The following is a 15,283-nucleotide window of genomic DNA, read 5'->3' as shown; positions in this document are numbered from 1 at the left end:
ATTTTTCTTATTAGTAGGCACCTGTTGCGTGGTTACAGCTGGAAGTCTTTGCTCTGAACTTTCCGCCGACATCTCAAGTTTATCCGGCTCGTGATTGATGTGTCACATCAGCATTTGAAACGGCCATTCTCATGCAGGGCACACGCAAAGATCACAACTTCCTCTCATCTGAGGACCTCGTGATTAGAAGATTATGCTATCTCTCTAATGAACCAGTCTCTCTGAACATGGGGAGCACACTGGGAAATTAGCCAAGCATCGTCAGTTTGATGATATGCACATTAATTAATCATCTTTAGCATCATATGTCATAAATTACCTTAATCTTCCTCGCATGATCAACCTAAGGGAGCTGACCCACCTCATTTTGCATTAATATGCGCTGATGGCACCTCACGCGCTCGCATTTGATCGCGGCGCAGGAAGCGGCGAGCAAAGGGTGAAGTCAGAGTTGAGCTTTGTCGCCGAGTTGCTTAGCTGGCGGTCCCCCGTGCGCTCCTCATCAGTTCACTGAGAGTTTACACCACGCTCTCATGTTTGTTTTTCTCCTCACAAAGTTACAGAGGGCACGCTGTCCTCCTCTAAAAAACGAAGGTGTGTTGAATATTGAATATATTTGCTGACGGTTCAGCATATTTTCCATGGCCAAGACAATATGTCTGTGGAAGAGTAAACAGTCAAGCTATTTTGAAGGCAGTAGCGTGACAGGTTTTGCTCATAAAACCATAAAGAAGGGAGGGAAAGTGCGTTAATTAGCCATTTTGGGGGGATAGCTACAGATAAACACTGTTATCGAGGACAATAGGCAGAAAAGGGGAGCTAATATTTGTTGGGAAATGAGGAACTAATTCCATGGCCTGGGTCTGCAGAGATTCCAGAGAGAAGATAAGCTCGCTGTTATGAATAAGTTATGCCATTGTGGCTCTTTTTACCTCCTTCGGTTATGAAAAACAGGGGGAGTGTAGAGATGGAGGCATCAGAGCAGGGGTGGTGGTACACAAATTATCTGCCTTCTCTTTTTTTTCTTCTTTTGCTGATAGCATGTACCCTGTTCACCATTTAGGAAGAGATAATAGGTCTATTTTGCACATGAGTGTGTTTTTATAATCAGGTCCTGATATGCTGGAGATAATTTAAACTACTCTGTGATGAAAATGAGGAGAACAACAACATAATTTTGTTATTTGGTTAACAAGAATTGGTCATGGATTTTATGATGCGAGGTTGTGATTTTGTGTCGTGTATTTATAATTCATGTAACACCCGGAGGCAGAAGTGGCTTTGTTGTGGGTGGTTTAGCTTTTCTGACCGCTGTTGTTGTTTGACCGTTGCTATTTCTTCACAGATTTACTGTTGCTGCTAATCAGTTCCTTCCCTTTGATCAAATTTTTTATTTTCCTTTTTCAACAGAGCGGCCGTTGCACCACAGCGAGAAGGTTCTGGAGCAGGTGTTGGAATGGAGCAGCTTGGACTGTCCCAGCTCAGCTTTTCTTGTTATAAAGAAGTTTGCAGAGGCCGCAAGAGGGACTGATGGGAAAGGTTAAGCATGCTATTGATTGTACACCACCCTTAAAAGTGTTGCCTTTTTAATACAGAATCTTCAGCATTTGTGCTGTTATGTATTTGTCTTTTAAAACTACTTTTTTTTTAATGATTGATTATTCTGTACCAACTTTTACCCTGAGGGGAAGGGTGCAGTGAGCAGGCATGTAGGAAGATTAAAGGCAAAAACTATCTACTACCACATTCAATCAACACCTTGATACCATGTGTTGTGACTGAGAGTGCCTTGTGCTGTTGAATTGAATATAAATGGGTTTCAGGTGGATTTAAAGGGACAACGAGGAGTTTCTATTTGGTTATAAAAAAGTCTCACGTTAATGTGGATGAATCTACGCTACCCACACTTGTTAATGACTCCATTTTCGATAAATATATCGTTTTGTCGCTATCTTTATTTTGTTATTTTAATTAGTCCTTACTTCCGGGTTCCAGGTCATGAAAATAATGCCGCTGAATCGCCGTTTATCCTCGTTGTCCCTTTAAGCTAACTAATTTCATTGTTTACAAGTGTTACCAACTACTTCAATAGCTAAAGGTAACGGATAAATAGTTAAGGAGTTAGCTTAAAGTAATGGAAAAACAGTTAAAATAGATTATCATAGCTAACAGTTTAAATAGTTGGAGCAACGTACTGTAGTTGGTTAGCGACGTTAAGCTAACCCATTGGAGCTTCTATCCACATAGGACCATGAAAAACTCCTGGAACCAACTGTGGTGTCTTTAAATGATACAACAGAACTGAGAGGAAAAAAAGAAGCGTAAAATGAAAATATTTAACTAAACCATCACATTTTTCTTCACAAATTATTTGTATCTTATGATCAAAACATATAATTTATTCAAAATTGATGTTGATCAAAGCATTAATTCTACTGATTGATTGTTTTTAGCACAAGCTGAGAGCATAGAGCTTCTACTTTGGGCGGATAAAAAAAATCATCTTTTTTAATTGATTTCATTGTGTGTTGCTGCAGCAGAACACAGGCAGTTCATTAAAGACAACTATCTGAAGTTCAACGATGGATCCTCCAAACTGCTGTCCGGGCACAAATTCCAAGACAAATATGTTGTACTACGTGCAGAGAAGCTGCTGCTCTACAGAGATATCAAAGTGAGTACACTTTTATTTCCATCATAATCTACCGTCACATCTTCTGCAAAGGCTCGCCACCTTTTTTTTTTTTTTTGCATGCACACACAAGGTATCTGGCAAGCAGACTGTGCCTTGGATCATGAGGGAATTTAAAAAAGGTTATAGAGCTGCTTAAGAAAACCAAAATGTGTCAAAAAACTGTGCCTGCATGACTGCAACCACACAGATCGAAACACCACCCAAACTCTCCGTGCTTCATATCCCTGGCGACATGTCCGTTTCTTGGTTCCAAATCTTGGCCTTAAGGAGGAATATAAAACACACTCATGGCAGTGGTCTTCCCACTCCATTTTGAAAAGGAAGAATACAGTGTGTTCCCTGGAGGGCATTTCTTCTCAGCACATTTCTGCAGTTGAAACATGGGATTCGTAAAAGTAGTGAGAAGAAGTGTTAATAATTGATGGAGGTGCAGTAATTCTGCAAGGAGGGAGGGGCGACTTGGTGGGGCTTTCACTGAAGGCTTTTTTTTAATATCAGGTTGCACACAATTGTAGCTAATTACTGTGTGAATGCGAAGGAAATTAGAAGTGTTACTGAAATTTAATTGTTATCTTTGGATTCTACAATTATTGTCAGGGTCTATACTTAGTGCAAATTAGCTGGAAGAGATTGTTGGGTGGGGGGTGGGGGGATTGGGTGGTGTGTTGTGATGATGTGTAGGTGTCAGAGTCAAGCTATAACTTTGATTTGCTTTGCTTTGTTCTCTTCTACTTTGTTCTCTGTTGCTTGAAAGATGATGATTGATTGTCGTGTTGATGCTGTGAAGTGGTTCCGATCATTTAATGGCATTTTTGAAATCTCGGTTTATTTATTTGAGTGTAATGTGTTTGTTGTTTAGCTTATTTCCCCCCCACTATTCATTTATCCAAAATATTCTGCTTTTTTTATTGTATTGTAGAGCACTAAACCAGAGAAAGAGATCCAACTCAAGTCTGTGAAATGTTACCTCGGCCTGAAGAAAAAGCTCAAACCTCCAACCAGGTAAAACTGCCACATTTTCACAAACATCCGTCGATGTTAATTAGAGCAATCACATCTCACCCAACTTAAACATGATGCTGATCATAGAGGTCAGATACTGGGATCGGAAATAACTGGAGACTGCAAGTAATAAATGTTATGTATTTGGAAAGTTCAATGATTGCACACATTTGACTGCAAGAAGAAAAAATGATAAGGAGGAAAAAAAAGTAGGATGAAAAATAAATGCTCTCAGATCAACTTGAAGGACGGGGCTTCTTTGGATAATGGAAAATTAATCATGAAAGGTTTTGTACATCTGGAAAAAATATGTTTGTGCAAAAAGAAGATTGATTTAGTTGTAACTTTAGAGTTCATTCAATAGCCTTTTTTTGTTCCACTATCACCTTGGCAAACAAGCAGAGACAGTAAGACAAAGTTAATTGCTCTCAAAGAAGCTAATAAGTCCCTCCCTGCATATTTTGTGCACAAATAAGTATTTTGCATTGAACTAAACATATATTTTGACATTTTTCTTCTATAAACAAACACAACATGGTGTGAAATGACTCATTAGGCCAAAACAGCTGCTACACGTTCTTAACAAATCAACCCCTATTGTCTATATAAGAAGAACCGGTGATTATTTATGTTGCTGTTTTCTTGTTGAGGGTATTTTGTGTGCATGTGTAACAGTTTGTGTCTGAGCCATTATTTTCCCCAAAGATATATTGCCCTTTCTCTTCCCCTCAAAGTTTTGCCACACCAGGGGGATGCCAAAAGCCACCGCTGACCCCATCTTATTTTTCACTGTAATGAAACTGATTAAATGTAATTGCATTTTAACAAATACAAATTATCAAACTCTGCTTCTGCAGCTAGAAAACATTGCTGCTGCTGTTTTATTTTAATGATCTTCTATTATTATAATTTATGACACATGCCAAAACCGCAGCAGTTCTTGTTGGTCAAACAAAGAGGGGATTTTTTTTTTCTTTTTTTGAGAAGCCAAACCCTATATTTCACATTACCCAATTACAATTCCTCATAATTTTCCCCATGTCGGAATTTCGAGTCTGGGGAAGCGTGAAAAATGAGTCCAGCAAGCGATTGTCTGCATTACGCAGTCCTTCAGGGGAGAAAAAGTGGATAAGAGAGAAGAAGTGGGAGATGAAGCACGAGAGGGAAGAAGGGACAGAAGGAAAGAATGATACAGCGTGGTATCATAGATATACTGTTGAGTGGGCTGTGGGAGAAGTGATACGGTGAATAAAGAAATAAAGACAGAGTGCTGAGGAGAATGGAGAGAGTCATAGTGAGAGGGTTAGGAGAGGCAGCGCTCCAGTACCTCATTAGGCAGAGGTCTATCTGTGAGCGGCCCATACTGCGGGGTTGGATTGGCTGCCTTAACTCACAGGAGTGGTGCTCCGGGCTGCGGGCTGTCTATCTCTGCCCCCACTTTTGCTTTGTTCTTCCCCCACTTCCCTGCTCCTGTTCAGCCACAGCTGTGAAAGGTTTCAGGGAAGGGTATTCTCCAGGAAGGTGGTCTATTCGCCTTATGCTGCCTCCATCCAGGGCTAATTTTCGGAGAAATACACACACATATATACATTTTAAATGTTCAAAAATCTTTAATTTAATCTTTAAATTACATTTCACAGGTGAGCAGCACATGCTCAGTGTGGTGTATAGTGTAGCCCAAAGCATATAGAGGCTTCCCATGCATAAACATGTGGGCTGGAAGTGGACTGATTCACTTAAGTCATTCCACTGTTTAGCACTAAGCATTTGTAGTGAACTCAGTTTTTATTTTTCCTCTTTGCATTTTAATGAAAAGGTTGTGACCTGCTGCTATCTTAACAATACTTTCTCACCAAGTTTTCTCTTTATTGTTTAGTCGGATACTTCCCAAAAAATATGTTTATAACCTTTTGAAGAATCTGGTGCACTGTAAGCGTCTCTTCTCCCGAGCGAAATCTCAAAAATCTGACCCGTGTCCTTCTCGTTTCAGCAGCTGGGGCTTTACAGTCTACAGTGATAAACAACAATGGTGAGTGCCATGCAGAAGTTCTCCTGTTCAATCATTGATGAGAGTGACTTTTTACACTTTCCACTCCAAACATCTCTAAAACAGAAAGAATCAAGTGGCCCAGAGTTAAAAAGTTGAAGCTAAAGCACGTTGTCGTGATCTGAGTGGGTTAGTAATGGGAACATCAGTCCAGCTAAGTAGCGCTGCTGATGGTCTCATGGTTGAGAGGCTGCTGTCTGGCCAGTTAGGACGTGAAATAACATTAACTAACAACAAATCCTGAAAAGGATGGGAACATATCTGAAACTGCTAGCACAGCCAACTGTGCTACCAAAAAGGCTTCATTTGATTAGCTTGGTCTAGACTAAAAAATGTCATTGCTAATGAGCCATTGTTAATGTGTGAAAATATTCACGTGTTAGCATTGTAAACATGTTAGCATTTTTATCTTAGCATGTAAAACCACTGCTGTGGCTAAATACAGCTGCTAGCATAGCTGTATTAATCTTGTTAGCTTGAATGTGGTCCTGTTTTGAGCAGTGTACCAAATATTCTTTTAAAAAATGTTGATGTTGAGAAGCAAAGAAGAAAATAAAGATAAACTAAAAAAGGAAAATGCATTGCTTATAGCAACTGCTTTCATTTCTTAGTCAAAGAAAAAAGGACATGGTATACTTTAAGTTTTTGTCTTTTAAGGCTAAATCACGAATTAGCCTCAATGGGCTTTATTGAAAATGTACATACAGTGCACAGTACATTGCAATCCAGTATAGTATGACATTAGCAATCACCATTTTATTTAAACGGTATACTGTATGAACCCGAGCAGGTGACAGGCATTATTTAAACCATCATCTTACAGTAGATTGTTACTTACAGCGCTAATCGCTGCTGCAAAGGGCTACTTTACCCATGCAGATGCATGTAATCATAGTTAATGGCTGCCAGCCCACCTATAGTCAAGTCTATTTACGGTGATCAATGAACTGTCCCCTCAGAACAAACCCTGTCCAGGGCAGTGACTCATCCAGTCCACTCGCCTGTTTAAAATTACTATGAAAATAACAAGGTGGAAATCAGTGACTGATGTGAGTGAGCTTTCCCTCCTCAGGCATTTGTGTTGCGAGAAGAGGGAGGAGCAGGTCGGCTGGGTGACGGACATAATCAGGATGAAGGTAAGACGACGTGCAACAGAGATGTTACAGGAAAGAGTGGGGAATTCACTCATCCGGAGGCTTAATGATCTAATTTAATGAGTCGAGGACACACGCGTCCCCTAACCTGTTTTACTGTTTTTGTGATGCCAACCAAAAAGACCAGTGACACATCCTCCGTCCTTATTTGGGGGAAAAAAAAAAAAACTCCTTGTGATGACTGCCGGGATAAATCATCTTTTACAAGCCAAACAAGGAGATATGATAAATCATATTTCCTGCAATCATCCTTTCCCATTGTGCTGTTAGGCAGATGAAATACATAAACAGGGAAAGAAGTGTAAAGTTTTTTCGAGGTCACTCAGCAATAACATAAATCATTTTATGTGGAAAAGCTGTGAGAATAAGGTCAAGGCGACTGTAACAATCGCATTGTGGTACTTAGCCCCCAGATACAGCTAAGTGTTGTCGCTGTCAGTCGCTGACACAGCACATACGACATAAATAATGCAAGACAAAGCAAACACAGGGAGAACAGCAACGGATGTGTCATATCTCTGTATTATTTTTTCCCACTCTCACACTCGTTGCTGCTATCCCTTTTTTCGGCGAATAGCATCTTGTTTCCTCATTAGACCGAGTGCATGTGTCTCATTTTCTGCTCATTTCCAAGTAAATGACTGTAACTTGAACATCAGGCTCATCCTAAACTGAAAGATCAAACGGAGAATTCCCAGCCCTGTATTATATGCTCAGCACATTTCGTCAGCATTAGCCGGCTGCTCCGCTTCCTTTATGTGAGCCCCGTCTGCAGCACAGCGTTGTTTATCACAGGTGTTTACTGTAAAAGCCTTTTAGTGCCTTAGTTTGGGTTTCGCAAAGGAAAAAAAGGGCAACGTTGTCAGGGAGAGATTGATCTGAAGGGGAAGCCAATTTTTGTCTGTTGTTTCTAAGTGTTTCAAGGTGTTTATTTCAGTGGGCTCAGTGACTTTTCTCTGCTCTTTACAGAAGCCCTTAGCTCTGCAGCGACTAAATCTATAGCAGGCTGGAGCCGGCTAAAAATATTAGGATTCTCCTCCTCAAATCCGCTAAATATCAGGATTGTCAGCTTCCGACGCCGGGGCTTGTGGGAAGGACACGGGACTTGTGGGAAGGGCATAGAGAAAGTGGAGATGAGAAAAGTCGACACAGAGCACTTTGGTGTTCTTGATTTCCCTTCTCTTACCTGTTAGGGAGCATTGTGCTGCCGACAGTTTCCATAGCAACTGTGCAGATGGAGGGCCCCTCATTTTGAAGCAAGGTGGATGGAAGGGTGGTGGTGGTGGTGGTGGTGGATGTTAGAGGGTTGGGGGTGGGGGGGTGGGGAGGTGTAAAGGTCTAAGGACAGGCCGTGGCAGTGATGAAATGAGGATTTGTTAAAAAGAGACAGTTCTATAGGTCTCGGGGGTCACAGTGATGTAAAAGAACGACATTGTTAAAGAGAAACTTTAGCCAGAGACCGAATTTCCGTCTGAGCGCTGCAGTGGAATGGAGATTCGTCACCCTCTGACTTTTCCTTAACTTTTTTAAAGATGCTTGTTTTTGCTCAAAAAACAGCAGCTTATACTTACACCTCCTGTTTTCCACCATTTCTTTACCCTACACTACTCATTATTTTCTTTTCCTCCTTGAATCTTAAATAAAAACAAAAATCCGCTGGGTACATCTTGTTCCGCTTACCTCCTCCTGCCTGCCTGCATGTGTGTTGTACGTGGACACTAACCCATCCAAAGCTTCCCTGAGTTTAAAGAGAAGATAAACTAACATGAAATATCGTTGTTCGTTCCACATTCAACAACCACCACGCATTTCGGCTTTTCCTGCTGTTCCTGTGTCTTCAGTTCGGCTCTGGCCTCTGCCCGAAGACCGTTAACTCAAAAGAAGCGGCGGATCACAAATGGTCCAGAGGGGCAGCTGTGACTGAGAGCCTCAATTTCAGCAAAGAGGTGAGGTGCCAGTTGTAGTTTCTTTTTACTTGTGTAACATTTTGTATTTGTTAACAGGCTGAGCAAAAGATTTGAACTATTTATTGCTGCAGATTAACATTTAAAGTTGTTTTTAGCTTGCTAACATTTCCAGCGCTCTGGCTTCTGCTATTAATGTCCCAGTTGATGAGGCTTTTTAATGCTTTTGCTTGCAACTTGAAACAAAGAGCCAAAAATAATTATAATTCATTGCTACCAATATGAAAAACATGTTAAATTTGGCACTTTTGCAGTGTAGCTGACTCATCTGTATCTGCTATAGGTTTGCCCGCAGCTGACCCACAGGAGGATTTCCCTCGGCACCCAGGGGTTCACCGCCACTGCTGGTCTGCACAAGACCGGCGCCACAGCGGCCAACTTCCCCAAACACAACAATCTGCTCAAGGCCCCCGAGCTGCCACACAGAAGGTCCTCTGTGGACGTTGGCCACCCGCCACGCCTCCCTTCCCCGGCCGCGTCCAGACACTGTCAGCCCATGGCTCTGCCTCTCCCCCCCAAGGGCGGCTGCAAAACCGCCAGCAAGAGACCCGTCCTGGGCGGGGAGGGCATGATGCCGTCTAATCTGCTGAATGAACTGAACTCGGTGCTGAGCAAGACGGGTCGCAGTGCCAAGAACAATGACTGGCAGGAGGAGAAGTAAGCAGCAGGAGGAAAAGGTACAGAGGAGGGCGAGGGTGAGAAAAAGACAGACTGAAGTGTGGAGACTGACAAAGAGAGAGCACTCAACGCACAGGGAGACTAATAAAGTTGCTTTCATGAGGGGAGGGGGATCATAGCCCGGAGACTGCTTTTGAACTCAGGTATATAAAGCCGATGCCGATGCACAAGGGATGCGGAGAACAGGTGCGGGAGACATCGGAGGTCGTGCAGACCTCAGCTGGACACGGCGCTGACACAAGCACTACAAAACCTGAGGATGTCTACAGAAATGCGTTCGGCCATCAGACCTCACAGATTTTTTTCCAGGAATAACTGCTCGCTTCACACTTTAACGCTTTCACTTGCTATGAAAAGTCTGGTTTGTCTTCATTGGAAAAAAATATTAATTATTATAATCTATAGTGACACATTTATCCTTTCTTCTAGCACTTTTGCTGCAAAAGCAGTTTAATGTAGTTGCACACATTAAATAGCATTCCCAAAGAATTGAAATACATTTCAGTATATCAAATACAAAAGACAGGAGCAAATTTAAGGCCTTTAGCCCTTAACTGTGGCGAATAGTTACCCATTTTTGTAGACATAAGACTGAGAGCATGTAATTATTTATTTATACTTATTAGAATTATATTTTTTATATAGCTGGTAAGATTGTGAACGTTTACTGTATGGCTACTATCAGTGTTTTTTTTAGCTTATGATCCTGTGGCACACAACTTCACCCATTGCACTGGCCAACACCAAATGTAATTTTAATGTACAGTATAAATATATTAATAAATACTGCAGTGAAGTTGAACATTTTAAGATTTAATGATTGTTAACGCTAATATTATATTTTACTGTATGTACTCCCTTATGTTCAGTGTTTTCTTACAATAACAAAACAATTCATGCTAAAAAAAAGAAAGAAAGTTAGCTGCGTTTTGCTAGCTCGTCTGTTTGCTAGCTTGTTTTTTGTGCTTCTTGTTAAAAATACACACAGCAAATATAAAATATTTCTGTCGTGCTTATCGGCAGGAGACTCAGAGAAGTTTTAGAAAACTTTAGATTTCTTCTTCTTCCACCCCATACCTTCTCTAAATTTAGTTTAGTTCAGACTGTGTTGAGCTGAATATTGCATGGAATTTGTCATTAAGATTCTGTGACTCTGCCACAGAAACACCATCAAATATCCAGTTAAGAGACGGTCCAGTTCAAAATATTGGATGAAGATTTAGCTTCCTGTGTTGATTATCATCTCTGATTCTTGAATTAAAAAAAATATATATAAACCGTATATTTAATTACATGTTTGTGCTCTGGTGATGCCAAATTGTACAATTTCACTTTAAAATTCAATGATGACTTCAGAAGAAACTTCAAATTCATCTTTTCCTAAATTCCCTGAAAATGTGCTAAAACTGTCCCATCCTGTGCTTCCACACCAAACACAGCTGCGTGGAAACACTGTAGATGGTCGTGGGGTCAGTGTGTGTGCAACATAAAGTCAAATACACACAGAAAATTGTGTTATTCCCTCTTACTGTAACTACACTCAGTTTATAATACTTAATTATACTTTGGCAGGAAAACTATACTGTATATATATTCATATATACCGTTAAGTAGCACCTTTAATATGAAAATTGATGATACCTTTATATAATGACAAAAAATGTGGTAAACTATAAAGTGATAAACATCATTGTTGTTAAATGATAATTACCACCTTCTCTTTCAGGTTTACTATGCATCATGATTAGGTTTTTTTTATTTTTTCTTTCCTGTTAAATTGCTTGAAGCTTTTTATCTGTGTTTTATTTCCGTTTTAATGTAGCATCTGCTCCATGCAGCTGTATATGATATCATCTTCCCAGTATATGTAGGAATTTCTGATTCGATTGGACAGATTCCCGTCTGTACGCTCTGTTGTGTTCTGTGAACACATCTGCAAGATTTAAGAGCTGGAGTCCTGGAAGCTCGGAAACATCTTTGGCCCCATTGTGGATTTCAACTTGAAAAAGACTCCATCCTCTATCTTTGACTTATTCATACATAATTATATCATTATTTTATTTGTACGTTTCATCAAATTCTGCTTCTTTTTTTTTCCTCAAGTGAAATGTAAGAATAAACTCCCCACCTTGAGTCAAACGCGCCTGTTGAATAATGCATGGCAGTCGGAAAAATGCACACGTAGGCAATTGTCACACAGGTTCCTCCATGAAAAATTCATATTAACATTTTATTTTCATTACGCCACATACGCCAGCTGCTTGTCCTTTGTTTCATGTCCTTATATTCTTATCAGAGAGTTGCCACATTTGTGCATTTGTGGTCTGAGCATTTCTTATTAAGGCTATGTTTGCACTGTGCAAATGTGTATTTTCCTCTCACGTCTTTAATAATTATATGACTATGTTCATTGCTGTTTTATAAATGAATACGTTTTTACTTAATTGGCCTGTTGAGAGTCTTTCTCATTCCAAGCAGCCTGGCCTCTTCTGGCAACAGGCTTACAGTATAGCCTCTTGTTTCTCTTGTGTGATGATACAGTATATGAGCCTTTGACTCTGAATCATTTGTACTGCATTAAATGTCTATTCCTTGAGAACAGCGAGGATAACAACCCTTTTAAAATCCTCCACTGTAGTGACTTACAGTATACCCACTCTTAACATCCCCTGTATCTTTCCTTGGACTGTCATCTGTGTGTATTTACCTCTGCCGTCCTCTGTGTTTGTATAGACCAGCTTTTTTTTTTGCCATCCCTCTGAGGCCTTTAGTGGACGAAGGTCACCATATGGTGTAAGAGAGTTCAGTGAGAAGCTCTGCAAAGTCACGAGTGTTATTATATGCATTGACTTTGACCATGTCACTGCACTGAGCACGAATGGCTGCAGTGTTAAGTACTGCACTGAAGTAGTTTAAAGATGCACATTGACATTTGATACAGAAAACACTGATTTCCCAATATATGTACAATAATAACAGCACAGTAGATACAAAAGATACAATAGTTAAAGATTCAACACCTTGGCTAGAGACCCCATATGAAAAATCTGTATCCAGGCAAATATTGGTTTGTTCCAGTTTCATAATTAAGGCACAAAGAGGTCAAATTATCCAATATTTCACAGAAAACACAAAGATAGAAGTCCATAAACTGAATATGATTTTTTTTCTTATCTTCTACCCCCATTAATCACCTTCTATTTAAGCGTCTGTATCTAATTTCCCTCTATTTAAGAATCTGTTTGGCTTCCATTCATTTTTGTATAGTAGTAAATTGAAGTGGCAAACTCTCGAAACTCCTTGAGCTGTGGAATTCAGTTCGATCTTCAAGTCTGAATATGTTTTTTTCAGGGTTTTTTTTTTTGTGAGCTACACAATTATTATTATGAGGTGATTCTGCCCAGACTTCAATCTGTACTTTAAAACTAAATACAAGGCAGCAGTAATTCAACTTTTCACTACAAACGATCTTAACAAGTTTCAAGTGGCCGCTAATTGATTTGCATATTGTACAGAAGCAGCTGTCGGGAACAAGATGGAAGAAAAATACACCAACAGATTTGAAAAGTCAATCCGAAAACTGTCGTCAAAAGTGTAAAAGATGCACAAAAGCATGATTTTCTGTTTAAAAGCAACACCAACACAGGCATGGTCCTTAAAATACCTTTTGCTGATAGAATTGATTAACAGCACATTACCTTCACCTACTAGAGTCTTTCACATCGTGGCATTGCTATTTAAAGCAAGTGTGGAAAAGAAGACAGTGTTCCTTCCAGCCGTGTTTTAGGTGTGTGCTTTGAGTCATACAGTACATGCATGCAGAGGTGTACAGTAGCAGAGTACCTGAGCTGTATGCAGTGTTCACACAGAGAGTGGTGACAGCCAGAGAGGAAGGGGGGGGGGGGGGGGGGGGGGGGGGATTAGAGAGAAAAGGGAGCGAGCTGATATGCTCGAGAAAGAGAGAAAATGACAAGTTATTTCAAAAGAACAGACATGAGCCCTCTTGATTCGACGTGAGATGCTTCTCAATTAAACCCGGAGCCCGTGCTTCTTAAAAACAAGGCGTGTGTTGGACTTGATCCTGATGCCGTTTTGAAATGTGGGGGTTATTGATCAGCCCTCGGCCTTGTGGAAGTGTCCACTGAGGCAGCCATCTGACCCCCATCCTCGCCCTTCGCGCGTCTCCCACTCGCTTTGTCTCAGTCTGTGAATAATATAAACATCAAGGGCAGGAATGAAACGGAGCAGATGAGTGACAGGTCTCAACATGTCTCTTAATACCACTTTAGACATCTATATTCTAGTCTGCTGAGAAGCGGTTGTCCTCGTGCTGCCTTCTCTGAAACAGGCGTGCAATTAAAATATATATATCCTTTGCAGCCATATGCCTTATCTTAGATGCTCAGTCATTTTTTTTCAGGCGGAGAGAAAGGATAGAAGATTGCTTAGATACTGTATTGACTGAAAAACACAGCAGATGTCCGTGAGGATTGTGCACAAAAATGAAGCGATCTTCTTTGCTTTATCACAGAGCCAGTGTAAATCAGAGAGACGGTACTGTTAACTCTGACATACTGCAGCTGTATAACATGCACGTTGAGCCATGGCCCCGGTGATTTACATTTCCAGAAAGGGTAAGCCTTATATTAATGGAGCCGTCCATTTTAGGAGCTATAAATAGCTCACCGCATGAACCCCGTCCCACCGCTGGCTGCCTTTTTTACGCTGATCCACACATTCTGCCCTCTAATCTCAATTCTATTAATGTCTCGGGTGATATTTACGACACATGGACCCTTTTAGCCTGACACGGCTGTAAAGTATATGTTCAAACCAGCCAAGCTTTATCTAATTAAAAGCCTCTGCAATTGCAATTCAACTGGGATTGAGTCTTTAAAACCTCAATCAGCCCCCACCCGCCCCCCCTCCACACACACACCCTCCTCGTCCCTGGTTGAGGGCACAAGTCACTGCAGAGCTAATAAAGAAGGGAATGTTAAACATTCCAATTAAACGCTGCCGAAGAATAAGGCTGTGGATCATTTTCATATTTTTCCATCCGGTCTTGGAATTATGGGAATGTTTCCAGATGGAGGAGGTCGCCGCGGTGATAACACTGTGTTTGTTTAGGTGGTAATCTTGACAGTCTGTAACTGAGGACTATTCCCAAATTGTTTTGCATATTTGCATATGACTGTGGGCGTAGTGTCGAGTTATTAGTTACTGTGAGCCAAGCACACACAGACACACACACGCACATATTTCCCACTGAATTCTTGCTCATGAAATTAAAGTGGTAACACATCACTTGTGGCTCTGACAACTAAGAAGACACAGCAGTAGGATATAAGAGGAGGCCCCTCAGAAGGCAGCTGTCACTCACAAATATAAGACCCAAAAATATGCATATAACTCCTGTACATGCATATTAATATATATTAATATTCCATACCATTACGTATAGGCTATTGATATACTGGTGAATTTTGTCATACTAATTCTACTAAATCGATAAAAAAGTAGTGGTCTATACTAAAATTCAATTAAAAAAGGCTAACAGCTTAAAATAACAATAAATAATCATTATTAAGCATAAGATGAGCATTAATTCATCATTGATACAGCATTAATGCTACATTTAAGCTGATTAAATATTTTTCAGGCCTGGGAGACAGAAAGTGGGGAGACAGAGAAAGGGGGAATGACATGCAGCAAAGGGCCACCGGTGGAATCCACATCCTTA

The 15,283-nt window shown here is 40.5% G+C and overlaps 1 protein-coding gene across 1 annotated transcript in view; it reads left to right on the top strand.

The window, feature by feature from the left end:
* arap2 (ArfGAP with RhoGAP domain, ankyrin repeat and PH domain 2) overlaps window positions 1-10,094 on the top strand; it is a gene marked incomplete at its 5' end in the record, with an annotated part of 124,155 nt that extends 114,061 nt beyond the window's left edge. The window contains 7 exons of the mRNA XM_083992981.1: window positions 1,411-1,539; window positions 2,538-2,674; window positions 3,615-3,697; window positions 5,688-5,726; window positions 6,817-6,880; window positions 8,740-8,844; window positions 9,146-10,094. Of these exons, the coding sequence (XP_083849107.1) occupies window positions 1,411-1,539; window positions 2,538-2,674; window positions 3,615-3,697; window positions 5,688-5,726; window positions 6,817-6,880; window positions 8,740-8,844; window positions 9,146-9,523 (935 nt within the window). The 3' untranslated portion in view covers window positions 9,524-10,094. The remainder of the gene's footprint in view (window positions 1-1,410; window positions 1,540-2,537; window positions 2,675-3,614; window positions 3,698-5,687; window positions 5,727-6,816; window positions 6,881-8,739; window positions 8,845-9,145) is intronic.
* Window positions 10,095-15,283: the final 5,189 nt, after the last annotated feature.

The sequence above is a fragment of the Trachurus trachurus genome (genome assembly GCF_905171665.1).
Source record: "Trachurus trachurus genome assembly, chromosome: 18".
NCBI classification, from domain to species: domain Eukaryota; kingdom Metazoa; phylum Chordata; class Actinopteri; order Carangiformes; family Carangidae; genus Trachurus; species Trachurus trachurus.
This window is presented reverse-complemented; position numbering and strand designations above follow the sequence as displayed.